The 24,490-nt window shown below is 34.6% G+C and overlaps 1 protein-coding gene across 2 annotated transcripts in view; it reads left to right on the top strand.

Annotated features, from left to right (window-relative positions):
- Nucleotides 1–24,175, top strand: part of LOC149178043 (uncharacterized) — a 121,580-nt gene extending 97,405 nt beyond the window's left edge. The window contains exons 1-3 of one of the 2 annotated variants that reach the window (XM_089420265.1): nt 21,528–23,482; nt 23,594–23,669; nt 23,771–24,175. In XM_089420265.1, coding sequence (XP_089276391.1) covers nt 23,218–23,482; nt 23,594–23,669; nt 23,771–23,963 — 534 coding nt within the window. In that variant the 5' untranslated portion in view covers nt 21,528–23,217 and the 3' untranslated portion in view covers nt 23,964–24,175. Of the gene's footprint in view, nt 1–21,527; nt 23,483–23,593; nt 23,670–23,770 lie in introns of those variants that run through there. The other variant, XR_016258159.1, reaches the window with a different exon arrangement.
- Nucleotides 24,176–24,490: the final 315 nt, after the last annotated feature.

Below are 24,490 nucleotides of genomic sequence, written 5' to 3'. Positions count from 1 at the left end.
TATAACTTTAGTAAATGATTTTAATAAACACTTAAAAAAAGTTACAAAACACTTGTTAAAATTTTATAAAATAATTAGTGTTTAGGTTTGGGGTTTAGAATGTTAGAAAATGCTTGGGGATTAGGGTTTGGGGTTTAGAGTTTAGGGTTTATAACACTTTAGTAAATCCTTTTAATAAACGGTTAAGTAAAAGTTACAAAATGATTTATAAAATGTTATAAATCTCTTACGGTTTAGGGTTTAGGTTTTGGGGATTCAATGTTTAGGGTTTTAGGTTTAGGGTTTAAGGTTTATAACACTTTAGGAACTATGCTAAATAGACACTTAAATAAAAGTTACAAAATACTTTTTAAGATGTTGTAAAATTCTTAGGGTTTAGGGCATATAACGCTTTAGTAAATTCCTTTAGTAAACACTTAAATAAAAGTTACAAAACACTTTTTAAAATATTCTAAAATGCTCAGAGTTTATGGTTTAAGGTTTAGGGTTTGGGTTTTGGGGCTTAGGGTTTAGAGTTTAGGGTTTTGGGTTTTGGGTTTAGGGTTTGTGGTTTACAAAACGCTTTTTAAAATTTTATAAAATCATTAGGATTTAGGGCTTAGGTTTTAGTGGTTTAGGGTTTAGGTTTTTGGTTTTAGGGTTTAATGTTTGCGACAATTTAGTAAATTATTTTAATATACGCTAAAATAAAAGTTACAAAACACTTTTTAAAATGTTATAAAAAGCTTAGGATTTGGGATTTAGGTTTTAGGGTTTGGGGTTTAGGGTTTATGGTTTAGGGTTCACGGTTGATAACACTTTAGTAAATTATTTTAATAAACACTTAAATTAAAGTTACAAAACTCTTTTTAAATTGTTATAAAATGCTTAGGGTTTAGGGCTTAGGGTTTCGGGTTTGGGGTTTTCGGTTTAGGGTTTATAAAACATTAAATAAAAATTAAAAAACGCTTTTTGAAATTTTATAAAATTCTTAGGGTTTAGGGTTTATTGTTTAGGATTTAGGGTTTTGGTGTGTAGGGTTTAGGGTTTAGGATTTATGGTTTTTGTGTGTAGTGTTTAGGGTTTAGAGTTTATGGTTTATAACGCTTTAATAAATTATTTTAATAAACACTTAAATAAAACTTACAACACTCCTTTTAAAATGTTATAAAATGCTTCAAGTCTAGGGTTAGCATTTAGGATTTGGGGCTTAGGGTTTATAAGGCTTTAGTAAACTATTTTTATAAACACTTAAACAAAAGTTAGAAAATGCTTTTTAAAATGTTGTAAAATGCTAATGGTTTAGGGTTTAGGGTTGATAACACCTTAGTAAATGTTAAGTGTTTATAGTTACAAAACGCTTGTTAAAATGTTATAAAATGCTTAGTATTAGGGTTTAGGCTTTAAAATGTTATAAAATGCTTAGGTTTTAGGGCTTATAAATCATCAGTTAATTCTTTTAATAAAAAATTAAAAAAGGTAACAAAACACATGGTAAAATGTTATACAACACTTAGGGTTTAGAGTTTAGGGTTTCATGTTCGGGGTTTAAAATGTTATAAAATGCTTAGGGTTTAGGATTTAAGGCTTAGTATTTATAACAATTTAGCAAATTCTTTTTATAAAAACTTAAAAAAAACTTACAAAAATCTTGTTATAATTTCACTAAATGCTTGGGTTTAGGGTTTAAAAACTTATAAAATACATTGGATTTAGTGTTCATAAGAATTGAGAAAATTGTTTTAATAAACGCTTAAAAAAACTTACAAAATACTTTTTAAAATGTGATAAAATGCTTAGTTTTTGGCGTTTAGGGTTTAGGGTTTAGGGTCTATGGTTTAAAACACTATTGTAAATGCTTTTAATAAACACTTGAAAACAAGTTACAAAACTCTTTTTAAAATGTTATAAAATGGTCGTGGTTTAGCGTTTAGGGTTTAGAGTTTAGGTCATCAAATTGTATAAAATGATTAGGGTTTAGAGTTTAGGGTTTAGGGTTTATAAGACTTTATTAAATGATTTTAATAAAAACTTAAAAAAGTTACAAAACTCTTGTTGAAATGTTATGAAATTTTTAGGGTTTAGGGTCTAGGGTTTAAAATGCATTAGTAAATGATTTTAATAAAAACTTAAATAAAAGTTACAAAACCCTTTTTAAAATGTTGTAGAATGGTTAGGGTTTATGTTTTATGGTTTATAAAACATTAGAAAATCCTTTTAATAAACACTTAAATAGAAATTAGAATACACTTTTAAAAATGTTATAAAATTCTTAGGATTTATGGTCAAGGTTTAGGGCATATTATTTAGGGTTTATAATACTTTAGTAAATTCTTTTAATAAACACTTCAATAAAAGTTACTAACAAATTTTAACATGTTATAAAATACTTAGGGTTTATGGTTTTACAGTTTAGGGTTTATAACACTTTAGCAAATGGTTTTAATAAACACATAGATAAAGGTTACAAAACACTCTTTAGGATTTAGGGCTCAGGTTATAGGGTTTAGCGTTTAGGTTTTAGGGTTTAGGTTTTATAACACTTTATTAAATTCTTTTGATAAACACTTACATAAAAGTTACAGAACACTTTTTAAAAGGTTATAAAATGCTAAATGTTTAGGATTTAGTGTTGTGGGTTTGAAGTTTAGGGTTTAGCATTTAGGGTTTAGGGTTTAGAGGTTTCAAACACTTTAGTAAATGCTTTTAATAAACACTTAAATAAAATTTACGAACCGCTTGTTAAAGTGTTATAAAATACTTAGGGTTTAGGGTTTAAAATACTTTAGTAAATGCTTTAGATAAACACTTTAAAAAAGTCGCAAAATATTTTTAAAATTTTTATAAAATGTGTAATGTTTAGGGTTAGGTTTTAGAGTTTAGGGTTTGGAATTTATACCACTTTAGTTAATTCTTTTAAAAGGAACTTAAAAAAAAAGTTACAAAACACTTGTTAAAATGTTATAGAATACTTAGGGTTTATGGTTTATAACACTCTGTAAATTCTTTTAATAAACACTTGAAAAAAGTCGCAAAATGCTTGTTAAAATGTTATAAAATACTAAGTGATTAGAGTGTAGAGTTTAGGGTTGATAACATTTTAGTAAATTCTTTTAATAAACACATAAAAAAATGTACATATATCTTGTTAAAATGTCATTAAATGCATAGGGTTAGGGTATAAAATGTTATAAAATGCATAGGGTTTAGGGTTCGTAAGACTTTAGTAAATTCTTTTAATAAGCACTTAAAAAAAGTTACAAAACGCTCTTTAAAGTGTTATAAAAAGCTTAGTGTTTAGGGCTTAGGATTTATAACACTTCAATAAATGCCTTTAATTAACACTTAAAAAAAGTTACAAAACACTTTTTAGATTGTTATGAAATGCTTAGTCTTTGAGGTTTAGTGTATAGAGTATAGGGTTTGAGGTTTAGGGTTTAAAAATTTATAAAATGATTAGGGTTTATGGATCAGGGTTTATTGTTCATAACAATTTAGTATGATTTTCATAAAAACATAAACAAAAGGTCACAAAGCACTTGTTAAAATGTTATAAAATTCTTAGGGTTTAGGGTTTCGGGAAAATCTACTTAATGCTTTCAATAAAACTTTAATAAAAGTTACAAATGCTTGTTAAAATGTTATATAATTCTTAGGTTTTAGCGTTTACAAAACTTTATTAAATGTTTTAATAAACCCTTAAAAAAGTTACAAAAGGCTTATTAAAATGTTATACAATTCTTAGGGTTTAGTGTTTAGGGTTTTGAAAAGCTACAAAACGCGTGTTAAAATGTAATAAAATACTTAGGGTTTAGGGTTTATAAAACTTTAGTAAATTCTTTTAATAAACACTGAAACAAAAGTTACAAAATTTTTGTGGGTTTAAAATGTTATAAAATTCTTAGGGTTTAGGGTTTGGGGTGTGGAGTTTAGTGTTTAGTGTTTATGGTTTATAATGCGTTAATAAATTATTTTAATAAAAACTTAAATAAAAGTTGAAAACTATTTCTAAATTCTTCTAAAATGGTTAGTGTTTAGAGCTTAGGGTTTAGGGTTTACGTTTAGGGTTTAGGGTTTATAAAACTTTAGTAAACTGTTTTGATAATCACTTAAATAAAAGTTACAAAACGTTCTTTAAAATGTTATAAAATTCTTAGGTTTTTGGGTTAAGGGTTTAGGTTTTATAACACATTAGTAAATTATTTTAATAGGAACTTTAAAAAAGTTACAAAACGCTTATTAAAATGTTATAAAATGCTTAGGGTTTAGGGTTTAGGACTTAAGATGTTATAAAATGCTAATTGTATAGGGTTTAGGGTTTGGTGTTTAGGGTTTGAGTTTAGGGTTTAGAGTTTATAACGCTTTAGTAAATTCTTTTAATAAACAATTAAATAAAAGTTACAAAACACCTTTTAGAATGTTATAAAATTTTTAGGGTTTGCGATTTAGGGTTGACGATTTAGGGTTTATGATTTAGGGTTTGGGTTTTATGGTTTACGGTTTAGTGTTTATAACACATTAGTAGGTGCTTTTAATGAGCACTTAAAAAAAAGGTTACAAAATGCTTTTTAAAATGTTATAAAATGTTTAGCTTTTATGGTTTAGGATTTCGGGTTTAGGGTTTAAGCTTTAGGGTTTAGGGTTTAGGTTTTATAACACCTTATTAAATTCTTTAAAAACACTTAAATAAAAGATACAAATAATTTTTTAGAAGATTATAAAATACTTAGGGTTTAGGTTTTGGGGTTTGGAGTTTGGGTTTTAGGTTTAGCGTTTTAGGGTTTAGCGTTTAGCATTTAGGGTTTATAACACTTTAGCAAATTATTTTGATAAACACTTTAAAAAGTTACAAAACATATTTTAAAATGTTATAAAATGCTTTTGTTTATGGTTTAATGTTTAGTATTTGGGATTTATAACACTTTAGTAAATACTTCTAATAGGAACTTAAAAAAATTTACAAAATGCTTGTTAAAATGTTATAAAATGCTTAATGTTTAGGGTTTAGGCTTTAAAATGTTATAAAATTCTTAGGGTTTAGGGTTTATAAATCATCAGTAAATTCTTTTAATAAACAATTTAAAAAAGGTAACAAAACACTTGTTAAAATGTTATAAAATACTTAGCATTTAGAGTTTATGGTCTCATGTTTGGGGTTTAAAATGTTATAAAATGATTAGGGTTTAGAATTTAGGGTTTAGTATTTATAAAAATTTAGTAAATTCTTTTTATAAAAACTTAAAAAAAGGTTACAAAAATCTTGTTAAAATTTCACTAAATGCTTAAGGTTTAGTGTTTCAAAACTTATATAATACATAGGATTTAGTGTTCATAAGACTTGAGAAAATTCTTTTAATAAACTCTTAAAGAAACTTACAAAATGCTTATTTAAAATGTGATAAAATGCTTATTTTTTGGAATTTAGGGTTTAGGGTTTAGGGTTTAGGGTCTATGGTTTAAAAAACTATTGTAAATGCATTTAATAAACACTTGAAAACAAGTTACAAAACTCTTTTTAAAATGTTATAAAATGCTTATGGTTTAGTGTTTAGGGTTTATGCTTTAGGTCTTCAAATTTTATAAAATGATTAGGGTTTAGAGTTTAGGGTTTAGGTTTATAAGACTTTATTAAATGATTTTAATAAAAACTTAAAAAAAGTTACAAAACTCTTGTTAAAATGTTACGAAATTCTTAGGGTTTAGTGTCTAGGGTTTAAAATGTGTTAGTAAATGATTTTAATAAACACCTAAATAAAAGTTACAAAACCCTTTTTAAAATGTTGTAGAATGGTTAGGGTTTATGCTTTATGGTTTATAAAACATTAGAAAATCCTTTTAATAAACACTTAAATAAGGATTACAAAATGATTTTAAAAATGTTATAAAATTCTTAGCGTTTATGGTTCAGGATTTAGGGCATATTATTTAGGGTTTATAATACTTTATTAAATTCTTTTAATAAAGACTTCAATAAAAGTTACAGACAAATTTTAAAATGTTATAAAATACTTAGGGTTTGTGGTTTTACACTTTAGGGTTCATAAACTTTAGTAAATACTCTTTAAAACGTTATAAAATACATTTAGGGTTTAGGGTTTAGGTTTTAGGGTTTAGGTTTTATAACAATTTATTAAATTATTTTAATAAACACTTACATAAAAGTTACAAAACACTTTTTAAAAGGTTATAAAATGATTAATGTTTAGGGTTTAGTGTCGTGGGTTTGATGTTTAGGGTTTAGGGTTTAGAGGTTTATAACACTTTAGTAAATGCTTTTAATAAACACTTAAATAAAATTTACAAACCGCTTGTTAAAGTGTTATAAAATACTTAGGGTTTAGGGTTTAAAATACTTTAGTAAATGCTTTAGATAAACACTTAAAAAAAGTTGCAAAACATTTTTGAAAATGCTATAAAATGTGTAATGTTTAGGGTTAGGTTTTAGGGTTTAGGGTTTGGGATTTATACCACTTTAGTTAATTCTTTTAAAAGGAACTTAAAAAGAAGTTACGAAACACTTGTTAAAATGTTATAGAATACTTAGGGTTTAGAGTTTATACATTAAAATGGTAAAAAATACTTAGGGTTTAGGGTTGAGGGTTTATAACACTTTGTAAATTCTCTTAATAAGCATTTAAAAAAAGTAGTGGAACTCTTGTTAAAATGTTATAAAATACTGAGGGATTAGAGTGTAGGGTTTAGGGTTGATAATATTTTAGTAAATTATTTTAATAAACACATAATTTATTTTTACATAAATCTTGTTAAAATGTCATTAAATGCTTAGGTTTTAGGGTATAAAATGCTATAAAATGCATAGGGTTTAGGGTTTCTAAGACTTTAGTAAATTCTTTTAATAACACTTAAAAAAAGGTTACAAAACGCTCTTTAAAATGTTATAAAATGCTTAGTGTTTAGGGCTTACGATTTGTAACACCTCAATAAATGCCTTTAATAAAAACTTAAAAAAAATTACAAATCACTTTTTAGATTTTTATGAAATGCTTAAGCTTTAGGGTTTAGTGTATAGAATATAGGGTTTGGGGTTTAAGGTTTAGGGTTTAAGAATTTATAAAATGTTTAGGTTTTATGGATTAGGGTTTAGAGTTCATAACAATTTAGTAAATTCTTTTCATAAAATCTTAAACAAAAGGTCACAAAACACCTGTTAAAATGTTATAAAATTCTTAGGGTTTAGGGTTTAGGGACAATTTAGTTAATGCTTTCAATAAAAATTTAATAAAAGTTACAAAATGCTTGTTAAATTTTTTTATAATTTTAGGTTTTAGGGTTTACAACACTTAGTAAATGGTTTTAATAAACCCTTAAAAATGTTACAAAAGGCTTATTAAAATGTTATAAAATGCTTAGGGTTTAGTGTTTAGGGTTTAGGGTTTTAAAAAGCTACAAAATGTGTGTTAAAATGTAATAAAATACTTAGGGTTTAGGGTTTATAAAAATTTAGTAAATTCTTTTATAAACACTAAAACAAAAGTTACAAAATGCTTGTGGGTTTAAAATGTTATAAAATTCTTAGGGTTTAGTTTTTATGATTTATAATGCTTTAATAAATTATTTTAATAAAATCTTAAATAAATGTTAAGCAATACTTCTAAAATTTTATAAAATGGTTAGGTTTTAGAGCTTAGGGTTTAGGGTTTAGCATTAGGGTTTAGGGTTTATAAAACTTTAGTAAATGGTTTTCATAATCACTTAAATAAGAGTTACGGAACATTTTTAAAATTTTATAAATCCTTAGGTTTTAGTGTTTAGGGTTTAGGGTTTAGGTTTTATAACACTTTAGTAATTTTTTTTAATAACACTTTATACACACTTTAGTGCATTCTTTTAATAAATAGTTAAATCAATGTTACAAAACACTTCTCAAAATGTTTTTAAAATTCCTAGGGTTTATGGTTTGGTGTTTTGGGGTTTAGGGTTGATGGTGTAGATTTAGAGTTTAGGGTTTATAACACTTAAGTAAGTGCTTTTAATAAACAGTTAAAAAATTACAAAACACTTTTTAAAATGTTATAAAATACTTAAGGATTAGGGTTTTAGGTTTAGCATTGAGGTTTTGGGGTTTAGGGTTTAGATTTTATAACAGTTGCGTAAATGGTTTTAATAAACACTTAAAACAATATTACAAAACACTTATTAAAATATTATAGAATTCTTAGGGTTTAGGGTTTAGGGTTTTAAAAAGTTTCAAATCGTTTGTTAAAATGTAATAAAATGCTTAGGGTTTATAACACTGTAGTGAATTCTTTTAGAAAACACTTAAAAAAAGTTACAAAATGCTCATTAAAATGCTACAAAATGCTTAGGGTTTAGGGTTTAGGGTTTACGGTTGGGGGTTTAAAATGTTATAAAATTCTTAGGGTTTAGGGTTTGGGCTGTGGGTTTTAGGGTTTAGTGTTTATGGTTTATAATTATTTAATAAATTCTTTTATGAAACGCTTAAATAAAAGTTAAGAAATAGTTTTTAAAATTTTATAAAATGCTTAGGGTTTGTGGTTTATGGTTTATGGTTTAGGGTTTGGGGTTTAGGGTTTAGGGTGTACGGTTTATAACGCTTTAATACATGGTCTTAATATACTTAAATCAAATTTATAAAAAAAAAATGTTATAAATTCCTTAGGTTTAAGTGTTTGGGTTTAGGGTTTAGGGTTTACAGCGCTTTAGAAAATGATTTTAAGAAACTCTTAAGTAAAAGTTACAAACTTTTTTGTAAAATGCTATAAATCTCTTAGGATATAGGTTTTTAGGGTTTAGGTTTTGGGATTTAGGGTTTATAATACCTTTGTAAATGCTTTTTGGGTTTAGGGTTTATAAGACATTAGTAAATGCTTTTATGGTTTAGGCTTTAGGCTTTAAGCATTAGCCTATACGGTTCAAAATTTGGGGATCAGGGTTTAGCGTTGATAATAATTAAGTAAATTCTTTTAATAAAACTTAAATAAAAGTTGGAGAATGATTTTTTAAATGTTATAAAAAATTAATTTTTAGGGTTTACGGTTTGGGGTTTATGGTTTGGGATTTAGGGTTTAGGGTTTACAGTTTAAGGTTTATAACACTTTAGTATATCCTTTTAATAAACACTTTTTAAAATGATATAAAATGCATAGTGTTTAGGGTTTAGTGTATAGGGTTTATGGTTTACTACTTATTGTTTATAACACTTTAGTAAATTCTTTTAATAAACACTTAAATATAAAGTTACATAACACTCTTTAAGATGTTATAAAATGGTTACGTTTTAGGGTTTTGGGTTTCAGGTTTTAGGGTTTTAGGTTTAGTTTAAGGTTTATAACACTTTAGTAAATTATTTTACTAAACACTTAAATAAATGTTACAATACATGTTTTTAAAATGTGATAAAATTCTTAGGGTTTACGGTTTAGGGTTTGGGATTTAGTGTTTATGGTTTAGGGTTCCGAGTTTAGGGTTTAGTGTTTAAGTTTTAGGTTTCATAACAATTTACTAAATTTTGGGTCTAGGGTTTTTTTATAATGTTTATGGTTTAGGGTTCCGAGTTTAGGGTTTAGGGATTAGGGTTTATCTTTTAAGGTTTAGGTTTTATAACACTTTACTAAATTTGTTTAATAAACACTTAAATAAAAGTTACAAAACACTTTTCAAAGGGCTATGAAATGATTAGTGTTCATTGTTTAGGGTTTAGGGTTTATAAGATTTTTAGTAAATGCTTTAATAAAACACATAGATAAAAGTTACAAGATGTCTGTTGAAATGTTGCAAAATGCTTAGGAGGAGGTAGAGGAGGAGCATGAGGAGGAGGCGGGGGTTGAGGAGGTGGAGATGGAGGAGGAAGTGGAGGTGGTGTGTGGACGTGGAGGTGGAGGTGGAGGTGAAGGAGGAGGTAGAGGTGGAGGTCGAGGTGTAGGTGGACGAGGAGGAGGAGAGGGCGAAGGCCAAAGTCGAGGAGTTCAAGGAGGTGGGATGCGGAGGCATGGGTGGAGGAAGAGGTTGAGGTGGAGGTGGAGGAGGTGGAGATGGAGTAGGAGGAGGAGGAAGAGGAGGTGGAGGAGGTCAAGGTGGAAGTGGTGGTGGAGGAGGAGGTGGAGTTTGAGGAGGAAGTGGTCAAGGAGGAGGTGGAGGAGGTCATGGTGGTAGTTGATATGGAGGAGGGGAGGAGGAGGAGGATGAGGTGGAGGTGGAGGAGGAGGCAGATGTAGTGGTGGAGGAGGAGGTCGCCATGGAGGAGGAGGAGGAGGAGGAGGCATAGGTTGAGGTGGTGGAGGAGATGGAAGAAAAGGAGGAGGAGGAGTTGGACACGGGAGATGGAGGAGGATGTGGAGGAGCAGGAGGAGGTGGAGGAGGAGGGGGAGGTGGAGGTGGAGAAGGTGGATGACAACATGGAGGTGAAGGTGGTGGAAGTGGTGGTTGTGGTGCAGTAGGAGGTGGTGGAGGTAAAGGTGGGGGAAGACGATGATAAGGGTGTGTGGGGAGGAGGAGGAGGTGGTGGTGGATGTGGAGAGGGAGGTGGAGGATGCGTGGAAATGGAGGTGAAGGTGGAGGTGGAGTATGAGGTGGAGGAGGAGGTGAAGGTGGAGGTGGCAATTTAGGTGGAGGGGTAGGGGCAATGGGAGGAGGAGGAAGTAGAGGAGGAGGAGGAGATGGTGCAGGAGGTGGAGGTGGAGAAGGAGCAGGAGGAGAAGGAGGGGGTCGAGGAGGCGGACGTGGAGGAGGAGGAAGTGGGAGGTGGAGGGAGATATGCAAGTTAATTTAGTATTCATGTCTTAAATTCAAATATTCAATTGTCACTCTATTCTCCAGTGTTGGAAGTGAAAGCTACAGTCTCATGAATCCAAACATATCTCTTCACATACATAATATCCTACTATTAAATGATAAGTAATTCATTTATGAAGAATTTATCAAGATCAATATTTTGTTTTATTTTGTTCAAACCTTTTGTTAGTCACTAAAACACTTATAGTTCTAGTTCTATCATTCAATGAACCATTTGTTTGGGAATGTATGGTTTCATCTAATTATCATTGATTTAAAAAGTGTTGGGTTAACTTTGACGTTTTTTCTTGAATAAGAAGCCTTATGTTTTTTTTTATATTTACTTGATAAACATAGGTTATTACGAATCGTATATGGCTTTTTTAATTCTTTGGGTATTCCACATATTTTGCGTAATTATCATTACCTCTTTATATATCTAATGGTTTAAGGAAAGTAAATTAATTTCTAGTTCACTTTCTGGGATGACCTGAGCTTCTTTGTGTTTTAGAGAATCCACAATTTATCTTCTATTTGGTTTCAAAATATGTATCAGGAAAGGGAAATATATTCTACTTGGATATTTGTATGGAATAATGACCTATGCTTTAGCCTCCTATGTGTTCATTGTAGGGGATCTATTTTCATGGGAACAACATTCCTTTAATGAAATTATACTTTTGAGGGAAAGGCTAAAAGAGAAATGCATGTAATTAGTGGAGGATGACAGGCTGTTTAGTGTATTATAATTTTTCAAGTTGAAATCCTTTGATGATCCATATTTCGTAACTTGTTATACTAAGTAACGATATTTTCTCTTTGTGGGCTATATTTTTGAACTCAAAAATTGTGGCTTTATAATGAGTTTGTGTTAGTTGATTTTTTAATCATATACGGAATTTACTTTCATTATATATTTTATCTTTTAGTCAATCCCATTGTGCATTTTGTGTAATTTCAAAAAACTGTGTGTTGATCAACAATTATTAAAGTTTTAATTGAAGAAGAAAACATAATAGTTACTATAATAGTTACATACGAAGGAGTTGAAAAAACTTATAGATGGTTGTAAACCACAAAATCCTAATGATCTTGGTTTATTTGAAGTGAAGTAATCCCATAATTATTTTTCTATTAGAGAATAAATGCATCAGAAGGAAAAATAATTTGATGTAATGATTAAATGAGGGATTCACCAATAATTTACAAGATTTTATAATTAAGTGAATGATTCACTAATATTTTATAAGATTTTACAATTCATTGAAAGATGCACCAATATTTTACAATATTTTATATATTTGTAAAATATTCCAAAAAAATGATATATAATTGTAGTGGAGTAGATAATGACCATTAGTTACTAGTAGAAAGGAAAACAAGAAATCACATGAAGGTAAGGAACAAAGGAATAGAAGAACAATAACAATGTAGCAAATACCCAACAAAGTGTTACTTTATATTAGTGCATACATTTCCACACACACACACACACACACACATATATTCACAACAATTTGAGTGTCAAAACCAATTTAGCCTGTCTAACTTAGACTCTTGACTCAACTAGAGAGTTGATCAAATTTATAATATCAATTCTAGAATTGTTTTGGATGGTCGACTAAGTCCTAGCCACTCCAACATCTCCCCTGCCCTTAACTGCTTCTTTGTGACAAAGAAGGGAAAACTTGGAGGCTTCCAAAATTTGTATAAAATTTGATACGCTAAAAATTAAAAGATGTAAATCCTTATAATGAAATAAAAGTTCATCCAGAAGGGTGGTTGGCTAATTAGCAAATACAATTTCGTGGTCAATGAAAATTTCTTGAATTACATCTGCAAGATTTAAAATGTGAATTCCTCTTCTTTTCCTTTCCTCGGACGACTGATTGGAACATTCAACTTCAATTTCTTGAGTGTGATGTTGTTGTTTAGAAGAGAGACCACATCCTAAAAGCTTGCTCAAAAAAATTGAATTTGTGTTGTCACGAAGATGAGCAGGAAGATTGTGCTATTGCAGGTGTTGGTGTTGAAGTCATAGGGAATGTTTTTTGATAAGTAGTTGGTGCATGAACTTGAAGATGTTGATCAAATATAGACCAATTCCATACAACTATACTTTAATGGGCATCAAATTATTTTAAATAATTTAGATATTGCACCTTGTCGGCTAGTGATATTTGGCCTGACAATTGTTGATCAACTAGTAATTGATGTTCTAATAGTTACACTTTATTAACAGTTCCATGAAAATAATCAATATAGTTTCACTTTATTAACAATTCCATGAAAATAATCAATAACAATGGAAGATTCTAGTTTAACTCTCTTCCCTTCTCTAAACCACTATCTTTGCTCCTGTTGTAGTTGGGATTAATATTTTTCTCCTATAAAACCTAATTCTCATGGGTAGACTTTGCTTGAGGTTGAGTTACTTCCAAGGGGCACAATTCTCAAATTGGAAAATATTGAGTTCATATTTGATCGCATGTGGGTGATAAATATATTGGAAAATATTAAAAAATATTGGGTTCTGTGATATAATATTTGTTCTAACTCTTCATTTTCTTGGGAAAATTCTTAATGAGCCCTTTTAATTATAGTGGATATTTTTTCATTCCCTTGAACTATCACTTTATCTTGAAATATGTTTACATGAGAACTTAGTTGCTTACTGTGTTTGACCAATTGTTGTACAATCTATTTGATCGAAATAAGTGGATAATCAAATATACTTGGATTGTTGATATTAAGTTTTCCTATTTCCTAATTTTAACACTCTAAATAAATATCCCTTTGTTGTTGTTGTCTCTACTAAATCTTTCTTCTATCCAAAATCCTTCTTTTAAATGTTTTCTTGGTTTCTCTCATAGAATTTTCTAGGGCTTCAAATATTTGTTTATCTCAAACATGCCTTAGGTCAAGTTTCTTACTAGATGTTTGTTTTAGCCTTTCTTTATTTATGGAGATCAAGTGTTGGGTGTATTTGATTATACTAGATGAGCTTTTTTATAAGTTGTAGGTGAGGTTGTAGTAACATATTTTTGTAAATTAATTTTCTCTAGAATTTCCTTTAATATATCTTTTGACATAGTACTCTTGTATGGTACTTCATCAGTATTAGCATGCTTGGATGACGTTTTATATTGATAATCCTTTTATTCGATAATTTTTGTGATAGTCACACAGGGTGAATTAGAAGTCAATTTGATGTCTAGTGATTGTCTTTTTTTCTCGATGCATTCACCCACATGTCGTCAATTTTATGTCTTTGTCTAACTTCCATTTTCTATGCTAACTTTGGTTGAAGTGAATAGTTGTTGTTCTAGTATTTTATGATCTACCATCATTTTCTATCTTTTTATTTCAGTGAATACATCTTTGACATGTCCAAGTTACTACAAGATGTCTCATCCAATTGGTGATGCTGGAAATTGTTGCAATTCTACGCTTCTTTGTTATTTTACCCTTTCCTTTTGTATGTTCCAACACTTCTCAACAAACTGAGTCTAAATTATCTAGGTATTATGGGCCTTGTAGTTAAATACCCATCACAATTTCTTGTCAGTCGGTATTATATGTTGATTTCTGAATCAATTTTAAACACTGTAAGTCTTAACTTGCAATCCTCTTAGGAGATTTTATGATAGGTACCTAGATGTAAAATTTCAATGGACTTGTGTATAATATTTCTTTCCCTTCTTCTTATTTTCATTTTCTAAAAATGGTAAAATTATATCCCCCCGCACTTCTCAAGCTGGTGGTGCAACTAGGAATATTCTGTTAGCCTGTTTAATTAGTTTTATAAACATATCGTCAATTGTAGTCTAATAGGAAATCCCTTGTGGATATATATCTAAGAATTTGTTGAGATTTAGTAGCTTGGGAAGTACTTCGAGCCCTAGAGATGGGTGTTTGGATAAATAAGCGCAACACAGGTGATGTGGGATTGAAACCAAGCTTGGGATTTTTCACCTAAATGAATCAGGAAAAAATAGTTGGACATTGCGTGATTTGACACATGGAGGTTTTAGAGGACACCTGGAAGAGAAACGGGTAGTGTAAGTCACTCAAAATAGAGGTCTCTGATAAGTTAATTTTTATATTTGGCTGGTGGTTAATTTGTCTGGTTTGGAAGGTCAACTTGGGCTAAAGTATGCCCTAAGGAAAACTTTGCGAAGCGATGTGTGTGAATAAAAATATACACTAATTTTTGGAGGTTTAGAGCACATCCAAAGTGCAAATAAAATTAGGTATACCTTTGACATAGATATTGGACTTCAGGAAGTGACCAAGCTAGCAAGGAGGATGAATTTGGCACAAGATGTGAAGGAGTTTCTCTTATGTTATGGTGTGGATGACCTTGATGAAGAAGGCCACAATTCTAAGATAAGTGTCACATACCCAGACACATAATTTTTTTTTTTAATATCAACGACTTACACTTACCATTCGTTAATATAATTTTACATTTACCACTGCTTGCCATGGTTTGCAATTGTCATCGAATGAATATGATTCTGCGAATGATATATTGTTTATGATAATTCCTATTCCGAACACCGTGTATGGGCTCCGGGCTTACATTTGGTTTGGCGCCTTGCATATTTCCGTCACCGAAAATAGCAACCCGAGGTCGCCCTGCTCTGTTGCTGTGCTGGCACTCTCAGCTGTGAACATTTGGTCATGGCATTTAATATCGTCGGCCTGATCACGTGATGGGAGGGTGTGCTCTGGTGTCAAGGGTTACCGCCTAAATTTTACCGCTCAATTCAATGGTTCGGATGCTTTGGTATGCATCCAAGGGTGGAGAATCCCTCTGGCTCCAATCTCGAAGATGGCCTCTTAATGTCATCCCCTTCTCGATCATTCGAAGCTGGGTAAAGCTCGGCGTCCTGACTTCCTCGGCTCCATTTCTCCGCTGCCAGGGTTTGGTTCAGTCTCCCCTCTGCCGAGCGAACTCCTTCTCCGCCGAGCGAGCACTGGTTCGCTGAGCGTCCACTCTGCAGGTTATATATCCTTCGCTAAAGAGCTCCAGGGGTAAGGCTACAGTCTCAGCACCTTCTTCTTATGTTGGGTTTTGGTTAATGTTAATTATTTTATGCCTTTCGTGTTAATGGTTTCTTACGGCGGCATTGTTTATGGTTGCTGCTGGGCTTGTCCCCGAGTTCGGACCAGGAGAAACAGGGTCTCCCTCCGGCACTAGAGTGACTATGCCATTCTTCAGGTACGCCCCTCCATCGTTTGCGTGTTATGCAGATCTGGGTTAATAGTTCTTTCCCTCGAGTCTAGCCGTGGCCGACCTTATATTTTCATGGTTGGTCGCAGATGGCACTAGGGCTCGCCACTGTCCGCTCAATGTTTATTTCCCCCGATTACAGGATATGGGTTCCGGTGGAACCCTAAGTTTCCCAGAGGTTCTGCGTTGGAAAAATCTCTAGATTGCACGACTGTAAATGTATGTTTAATTATCTGTAAACTGGACCGTTACATTAAATGTGTATTTAGAACCGGTTCCTAGCATAATGCTAGTGGTTACTGTGGTCTGGGCCGGACCCAATTTTTATTTCTCATGAACAGTTGTTATAGACTCGCGGCCATGGCTTATTAACTGTGAATCTCTGTTTTGTTACCGCATTGGGTATTAATTTTTTTTTAGGAAAGATTATGGATAATATCGACCCAGGTACTGCAAGATTTGGCAGTTCACTTCCGGCTCGGTAAACATATTGCTTGACCCTTGATGTTTTGTAATGTTTCAGGTTTATATATATACATGTCTTTGTTATCAAGGCTCTCATTACAGTTAGTAGAATTAATTTATGATTGCTCGTCTGATAAGACAACTGACTCGGTCGTATTCCCGACCTTTCCTTATTTTATATTCATAGGTAAACTATCGTCTGGAAAGTCACAGGCTAGAATTGTTCCTCAATGTTTTGTTATTCGATATGTTCTATTTTCTTTAAGGATTATGATTCCTGGTTAATAGCTGAGGTTTGCTTGGTTTGATTCCGAGATTTCCTTCGGATAATATTTCAATTATAGTTCAATTTCATTCCATAATTGCCTTGCAGATGTTCACGACTTATGTTTGGTAATTGTTTACATTATTGTAGCCGCAAGGTTCTGTGCCGCGGGCATTCATCCAGCTCTAAGGGTTACATTTTTCTCTACATTCCAGTTCATCGACCCTTTGGGGTTTCACCACTTACCGCTACAGGCTGCCATACTCCTTCCATGACTGTTCTTGTAGCCAGAGTCTGTTACAATCTCCGAGGTTATCTTACCTTTTCACGCACTAAGCTGGCTATTATACTTATAATCTATCCCACTATGTTTATGTCTATAACTTCCCTTCGCCCTGGCGAAGACCCTCTTCCAGATTACTCAGGTATACATCCCGACAAATAAATTACAGTTGAAAACAGTTCTATAGTTTTAATATTTTGTTTTGTATCTGCGGAGTTGACAGGGAGACTGTAAACTTACAGTTCGAGTCCCTATCCCGCGCCGTCTCTAATCCTGGCTCCCTGTCCGGATACAAGGAACACAGTTCCTGATTCGGTTTCTATGTATGCAACCCGTCTCTTACAGTATTATAAGGTATCGTTTGCGACCTTTTCAATAAACAGTTAATTCAGATAACTTGCAGACAGCTTACAGATACTTGTAAACAATTACAGATAACTTGCAAATATTTTTTAGAGGTCAAGGGTTCCAGTTCACTTACCTGGTCACTCCTATCCCTTTAATGCCTCAGTAAATCATCCGCAGAATCTGTGCAGATTCATTTAACCACCCATCCATGAGACTCGTCCTTCGGGACCAAAGTCTCCCCCCAAGCTTTCTCTTGCCGGATCACTATCCTCAGCAAGGCTGCACCTTTGTGCTCGACTATCTGGTCCTTACCAGACTTAGTCTTCTTTTTGCTTTTTTTCTCTGCCTATCTCTACAGCGCAGATTTTTGCCATCCCCCCTCCCATTTTCCCTGGGAACTTTTCCAGTTGGGGAGGGTGGTTAAAGTCAGTTCCAATAACCGACTTTTCTTGCCAACTCCTTCCCAGGAGTTGCCAACACCATCATGAGTATTCTTTATTAAACATTTTAATGCATTTGTAAAATAAAAGAAATACTCATAAGATCTTTTTTTTTTTTTAAATAATAAAATAGTCTTGCAATGTCATTTCTAATTCAGTCTTTTACCATAGTGAAATTTAAATATTTACATTTTCTCAGGGTCATCACATCTCCCCCTCCTGATATTGGACATCGTCCCGATGTCTAGTGTCCCCGAACAGCTCCAGATAAGCTTTCTGAAAAAGCTCTTCATCTTCCCAAGTGGCCTCATCAGGCCCATAGTGTTGCCACTGCACTTTAATTTGGGTAATAACTCGCTTCTGCAGCTGTACTTCTCTCCGGTCGAGAATTCTCAGCGGCTCGACCAGGACCTCTCCTTCTAGTTTGACCCGTATATCTTGCCATTTGATCACATGCTTACGGTCATAAATGTACTTTTTAAGCATGGAAACATGGAAGACATTGTAGATTCTAATGTGGCTTGTCAGGGCAAGCTGGTAGGCTACAGGCCCAACCCTTGCCAAGACCTGAAAAGGTCCGAAATAGCGGGGTGAAAGTTTAGCGCAACCGCTCCATTGCAGGGTACTTTTCCTGGCTTGTATTCTTACATAAACATGGTCGCCAACCTGATACTCTTTGAACCTTCTTTTCCGGTCTGCAAAATCCTTTGGCCGATCTTGAGCAGCCTTTATGTTAGTCCGCACCCTTTTTACCATGTCTTCCATCTCCTTGAGCATTTATGGGCCCAACCTTAGTTTGTCCTCCGGGCCACTCCAGCTTGAGGGCGTACGACATTTCCGTCCGTACAAGACTTCAAATGGAGACATTTGTATCGATGTGTGGTATCCATTGTTGTATGCGAATTCCACCAAATCTAAATAATCTTCCCATTGTGTCGGTTTTTGCATTACACATGCTCTTAACATATCCTCTACAATCTGATTTACTCGTTCCGTCTGTCCATCAGTCTGGGGATGGTAAGCTGTACTGAAATTCAGCTGTGTACCTAGTTCTGCAAACAATGCTTTCCAAAAGGTGGATGTAAATTTTACATCTCGGTCTGATATTATCGTCTTCGGAAGCCCATGCAGTTTGAACACATTCTGCATAAAAATGTGTGCAATCTGCACCGCTCTGTAGGTAGATTGCACTGGTATAAAGTGTGCTGCCTTACTCAACTTGTCTACTACCATCATAATAGAGTCATTGCTCCTCTTTGTCCTGGGCAGTCCAGTTATGAAATCCATGGATATGATCTCCCATTTCCATTCTGGAATGGGCAAGGGTTGCAATAACCCTACCAGATGCAGGTGCTTTGCCTTGATCTGCTGACATTCCAAACACCGCGCTAAATATTCAGCCAAATGCTTTTTCATTCCAGGCCAATAGTATTCCCTTCGAAGCACAGTAAGCATTTTCTGGTATCCGGGATGACCTGCGTAGTGACTGGTATGAAATTCATCCAAAATCAGATTTTTAAGACTGTTGTCGTTAGGTACAAACAAACTTTTTTTATAAAGAAGCATTCCATCCTCACCTATTTCATACCCCTGTTGACTTTCCTTGCTGGAAAGTGGTATTTGCTATTTCATTTGCTGATATTCTGCATCTTGGTCTGCTGCTGTTTTTATCATTTCTTGCAAGGAATTCTTCCATTTACTTAGCATAACTTCATATAAGCATTGCACCTTTTGACTCAGTGCGTCAGCCATGCGGTTTTCCTTTCCTTTCAGATGTTTAATGTCGAAATCAAATCCGCTTAAGAAATCTGCCCAACAGGCTTGCCTTGCATTCAGGGTGGGCTGACTGAAATAGTTTGTCAAGCTGTGATGGTCTGTCAACAACAGAAATTTCCTTCCCAAAAGATAGTGCCGCCACATTTTAAGTGCATGTATGACGGTTGCCAATTCCAAGTCGTAGGCAGAATACTTCTGCTCATGTTCCTTCAACTTTCTCGACTCATAGGCGATCACTTTTCCCTCTTGCATTAACACACCACCACGCCTTCTCGACTTGCATCGGTACATACCACATAATCCTTATCAGGATCAGCTATACTCAAGATGGGAGCAGAGGTGAGAAAACGCTTAAGTTGTTCAAAGCTTTGCTGACATTCTTAAGTCCATTTGAATGTCCTTTCTTTCTTTTGCAAGGAAGTAATAGGATATGCTACCCTCGAGAAGCCTTCCACAAATCTTCTATAATAACCGGCTAATCCCATGAAAGACCGAATGTCTGCCACATCCTTAGGTACGGGCCATTCCATTATGGTCTTTATTTTTTCAGGGTCCATTGCAATCCCTTCCTTTGTGATTACATGGCCTAAATACTGTATTTCCTCTTTGAAGAAATCACACTTGCTGAGTTTAGCATACAACTGGTGTTCACGAAGAGTTTGCAGTACCAATCTGAGATGTTCCTCGTGCTCCTCCTTGGAATGAGAATAAATCAAAATATCATCGATGAATATCAGTACAAATTTGTCCAAAAATCGATGGAACACACTGTTCATTAAGCACATGAAAGTGGCGGGTGCATTAGTCAATCTGAAAGGTAGAACTACAAATTCGTAGTGTCCATACCGGGTTCTGAAAGTTGTTTTAGCAATGTCCTCTTCCCTAATTCTGATCTGATGGTAACCAGATCGCAAATCAATCTTAGAAAATACTGTCGTCGCCTTGACTTGATCAAAGAGCTCATCGATCCGAGGTAAGGGATATTTGTTTTTGATTGTGAGCTTGTTTAGCTGTCGGTAATCGATACACATTTGGAGGGTTCCGTCTTTCTTCCTGACAAATAGCACTGGAGCTCCCCATGGAGACACACTGGGACGGATATAATTTTTGTCTAGCAATTCCTGTAATTGCATTTTCAATTCGGTCAACTCGAGTACACTCATTCTGTAGGGTGCCCGCGAAATTGGTGTTGCCCCTGGTAGCAATTCAATGGTGAAGTCGATATCCCTTTTGGGGGTAGCCCAGGAATCTCTTCCGGAAACACATCTGCGAGTTCTTTTATTACCAGAAGGTTGTCCAGCATGGTTGTTTTATCCTTGGTTTCTGCATAACCCACCTGAATGGCATATATCTGGCATCTTTTCCTGATGCACTTCGCTAGCTGGGATGAAGTGATTGGCCAGACCTGCACTGGTCGTTTAATCCCTTGCATCTCTTGTTCCTTTCCAAAATCATCCTTGTATCGAATGATTTTCGTCTTGCAGTTTACTAATGCCCAATGCTTTTCTAGCCAATCCATCCTGATTAGAAAGTCATATGACCCAAGTGGAAGCATATTCAGATCTGCTACCACTGGCTGTCCTGCTATTGTTAAGGGGCAGTTATTAATTTTCACCATTACTCGTCTTTTAGCCCCCGTAGCTAGCTGTACCAGCCAAGGGTTCCTGAATTTTTCAGGCTGTAATTTACACTATTCAACTATCTTTGGGATAATATAACTTAAAGTAGCTCCTGGATCAATTAGAACAGTGATAGAAAGGTCTAAAATTTTACCTTCAAATTCTACCATGGTGGGCTGGTACTCTGCCTCACCGTCATCCAGAGCTGCATTAATCCTCGGCACGCTTCGACCCACATCGCCGACGGTTGATGCCTCATGAATCTGGGATATCTGGTCAGTTCCCTTCCGTTGCGGACAGTTTTGACGTAGTAGTGCGGTCCGCCACAACCCCCACACTGCACTGGGGGTCTGGTTATTCCTTCGCTGTCCAGCTTGGCAGATTGTTCGCCCATTCTGGTTTCACCGATTGTCTTGGATCTGAACGAACCTCTCGGTGTTGTTCTACTGTTCTGCCCTTTACTGCTTCCTTTAATTCCACCGCCTCGGCCTCCTTTACTGTTTCCAACAATTTTACTACTCTTTTTCTCACTCCATTTCCTGCTGGAAACGTCCCCTTTCTGTTTGTTCTGTTGATAACAGATTCTGGCCTTGCGAATAGCTTCATCCATTGTTCTAGGATTGTCAAATTCAATCCTTTCTCTCATATACATGGGTAAACTACTAACAAATCTTTGCACCTTGGTTTTTTCTTCCTTAAGGTAGGGCACATAACGAAGCAAGGAGGTAAAATGATTAATAAACTCATCCATAGTCTACTGTCCCAATCACAGATCGTGGAATTCCTTTGCCTTTTCATCATAAAAGCGCTCTGTCAAATATCTTTCTTTAAAATATTTCTGAAAATTTTCCCACGTTATGGTTCGTTCGCTTACCCCTTTAACGATTTTAACCTCCTCCCACCACAGGGTTGCTTTTCCTTGCAACTGAAAGATAGCCAATCGTGCCTTCAGGTTATGGTCATATTCATATAGCTGGAAATATTTGTTCATGTTAATTAACCATGCTTCAGCCGCTTCCTCTTGTTCCCCATCGTAGTGTGGGGGTTTAATTTTCTGAAATTCTCCCTGTAATTCCACCCTTTGACGTTTTGAGGTCTGCTGTTCGGATGCATTATCGGATTGATCCTCTCCCTCTTCCGATTTTTCAGGTTTTGCTTGGTAACGTTGCTCCTCCATCATTCTCTGTTGTTCTGTGCTGGGATTGGCTAGTGGCGGGTTCTATTTTTCAGACAAACTTTTTAAAATTCTTTCTTGCTCCATCGCCAATCGTGCATTATCCTCCCGCAACCGAGCCATCTCATTTTTCAGTTCCTGGACTGTTTCTAATATGGCCAGGTTTGTGCTACGTGTCTCCTCACCAAGCTATACCCACAACTCTGGGTTGTCTCTAGGATTTGTTGCAGGTCCCTGATCTGCTGTGGACCTGTGCGGAGCGCTGCTAGCTCTCTGCATACTGACTGTTACTATCTAGTGTCTTCTGTTGCTCTTCTTTCTCCTTTTTTGCCTGGTCTAAAATCAGGGGAATATTTGACACTGTGAGTTACCTTGCACAATTTAGTTACTGAAAAAAAATAAAAAAAATCAATACTGTGATTACCTTCCCAATTTTAACATGTTTAGGATCGTCCCAGAGGTCACAGTATGGGTACCTCTGCTTTGATACCAATTTGTCACATACCCAGACACATAAAAAAAAAAATTTAATATCAACGACTTACACTTACCATTCGCTAATATAATTTTACATTTACCACTGTTTGCCATGGTTTGCAATTGTCATCAAATGAATATGATTCTGCGAATGATATATTGTTTATGATAATTCCTATTCCGGCCACCGTGTATGGCCTCCGGGCTTACATTTGGTTTGGCGCCTTGCATATTTCCGTCACCGAAAATAGCAACCCGAGGCCGCCCTGCTCTGTTGCTGTGCTGGCACTCTCAGCTGTGAACATTTGGTCATGGCATTTAATATCGTCGGCCTGATCATGTGATGGGAGGGTGTGCTCTGGTGTCAAGGGTTACCGCCTAAATTTTACTGCTCAATTCAATGGTTCGGATGCTTTGGTATGCATCCAAGGGTGGAGAATCCCTCTGGCTCCAATCTCGAAGATGGCCTCTTAATGTCATCCCCTTCTCGATCATTCGAAGCTGGGTAAAGCTCGGCGTCCTGAATTCCTCGGCTCCATTACGCCGCTGCCAGGGTTTGGTTCAGTCTCCCCTCCGCCGAGCGAACTCCTTCTCTACCGAGCGAGCACTGGTTCGCCGAGCGTCCACTCTGCAGGTTATATATCCTTCGCTAAAGAGCTCCGGGGGTAAGGCTACAGTCTCAACACCTTCTTCTTATGTTGGGTTTTGGTTAATGTTAATTCAGTTATTCCTTTCGTGTTAATGATTTCTTACGGCGGCATTGTTTATGGTTGCAGCTGGGCTTGTCCCCGAGTTCGGCCCAGGAGAAACAGGGTCTCACTCCGGCACTAGAGTGACTCGGCCATTCTTCAGGTATTCCCCTCCATTGTTTGCATGTTATGCAGATCTGGGTTAATAGTTCTTTCCCTCTAGTATAGCCGTGGCCGACCTTATTTTCTCATGGTTGGTCGCAGATGGCACTGGGGCTCGCCACTGTCCGCTCAATGTTTACTTCTCCCGATTACAGGATATGGGTTCCGGTGGAACCCTAAGGTTCCCAGAGGTTCTGCATTGGAAAAATTTCTAGATTGCACGACTGTAAATGTATGTTTAATTATCTGTAAACTGGACTGTTACATTAAATGTGTATTTAGAACCGGTTCCTAGCATAATGTTAGTGGTTACTGTTGTCTGGGTTGGACCCAGTTTTTATTTCTCATGAACAGTTGTTATAGACTCGCGGCCATGGCTTATTAACTGTGAATCTCTGTTTTGTTACCGCATTGGGTATTAATTTTTTTTGAGGAAAGATTATGGACAATATCGACCCAGGTACTGCAAGATTTGGCAGTTCACTTGCGGCTCGGTAAACATATTGCTTGACCCTTGATGTTTTGTAACGTTTCAGGTTTATATATATACATGTCTTCATTATTAAGGCTCTCATTACAGTTAGTAGAATTAATTTATGATTGCTCATCTGATAAGACAACTGCCTCGGTCGTATTCCCGACCTTTCCTTATTTTATATTCATAGGTAAACTATCGTCTGGCAAGTCACAGGCCAGAATTGTTCCTCAATGTTTTGTTATTCGATATGTTCTGTTTTCTTTAAGGATTATGATTCCTGGTTAATAGCTGAGGTTTGCTTGGTTTGATTCCGAGATTTCCTTCGAATAAAAAAGCTATTTCAA

Source organism: Pinus tabuliformis, chromosome 4_1, assembly GCF_031772625.1.
Source record: "Pinus tabuliformis cultivar Carrire ecotype Pingquan chromosome 4_1, CPIR1, whole genome shotgun sequence".
Lineage (NCBI taxonomy): Eukaryota > Viridiplantae > Streptophyta > Pinopsida > Pinales > Pinaceae > Pinus > Pinus tabuliformis.
Note: the sequence above shows the minus strand (reverse complement) of the source record. Positions and strands in the feature narration are given on the sequence as shown.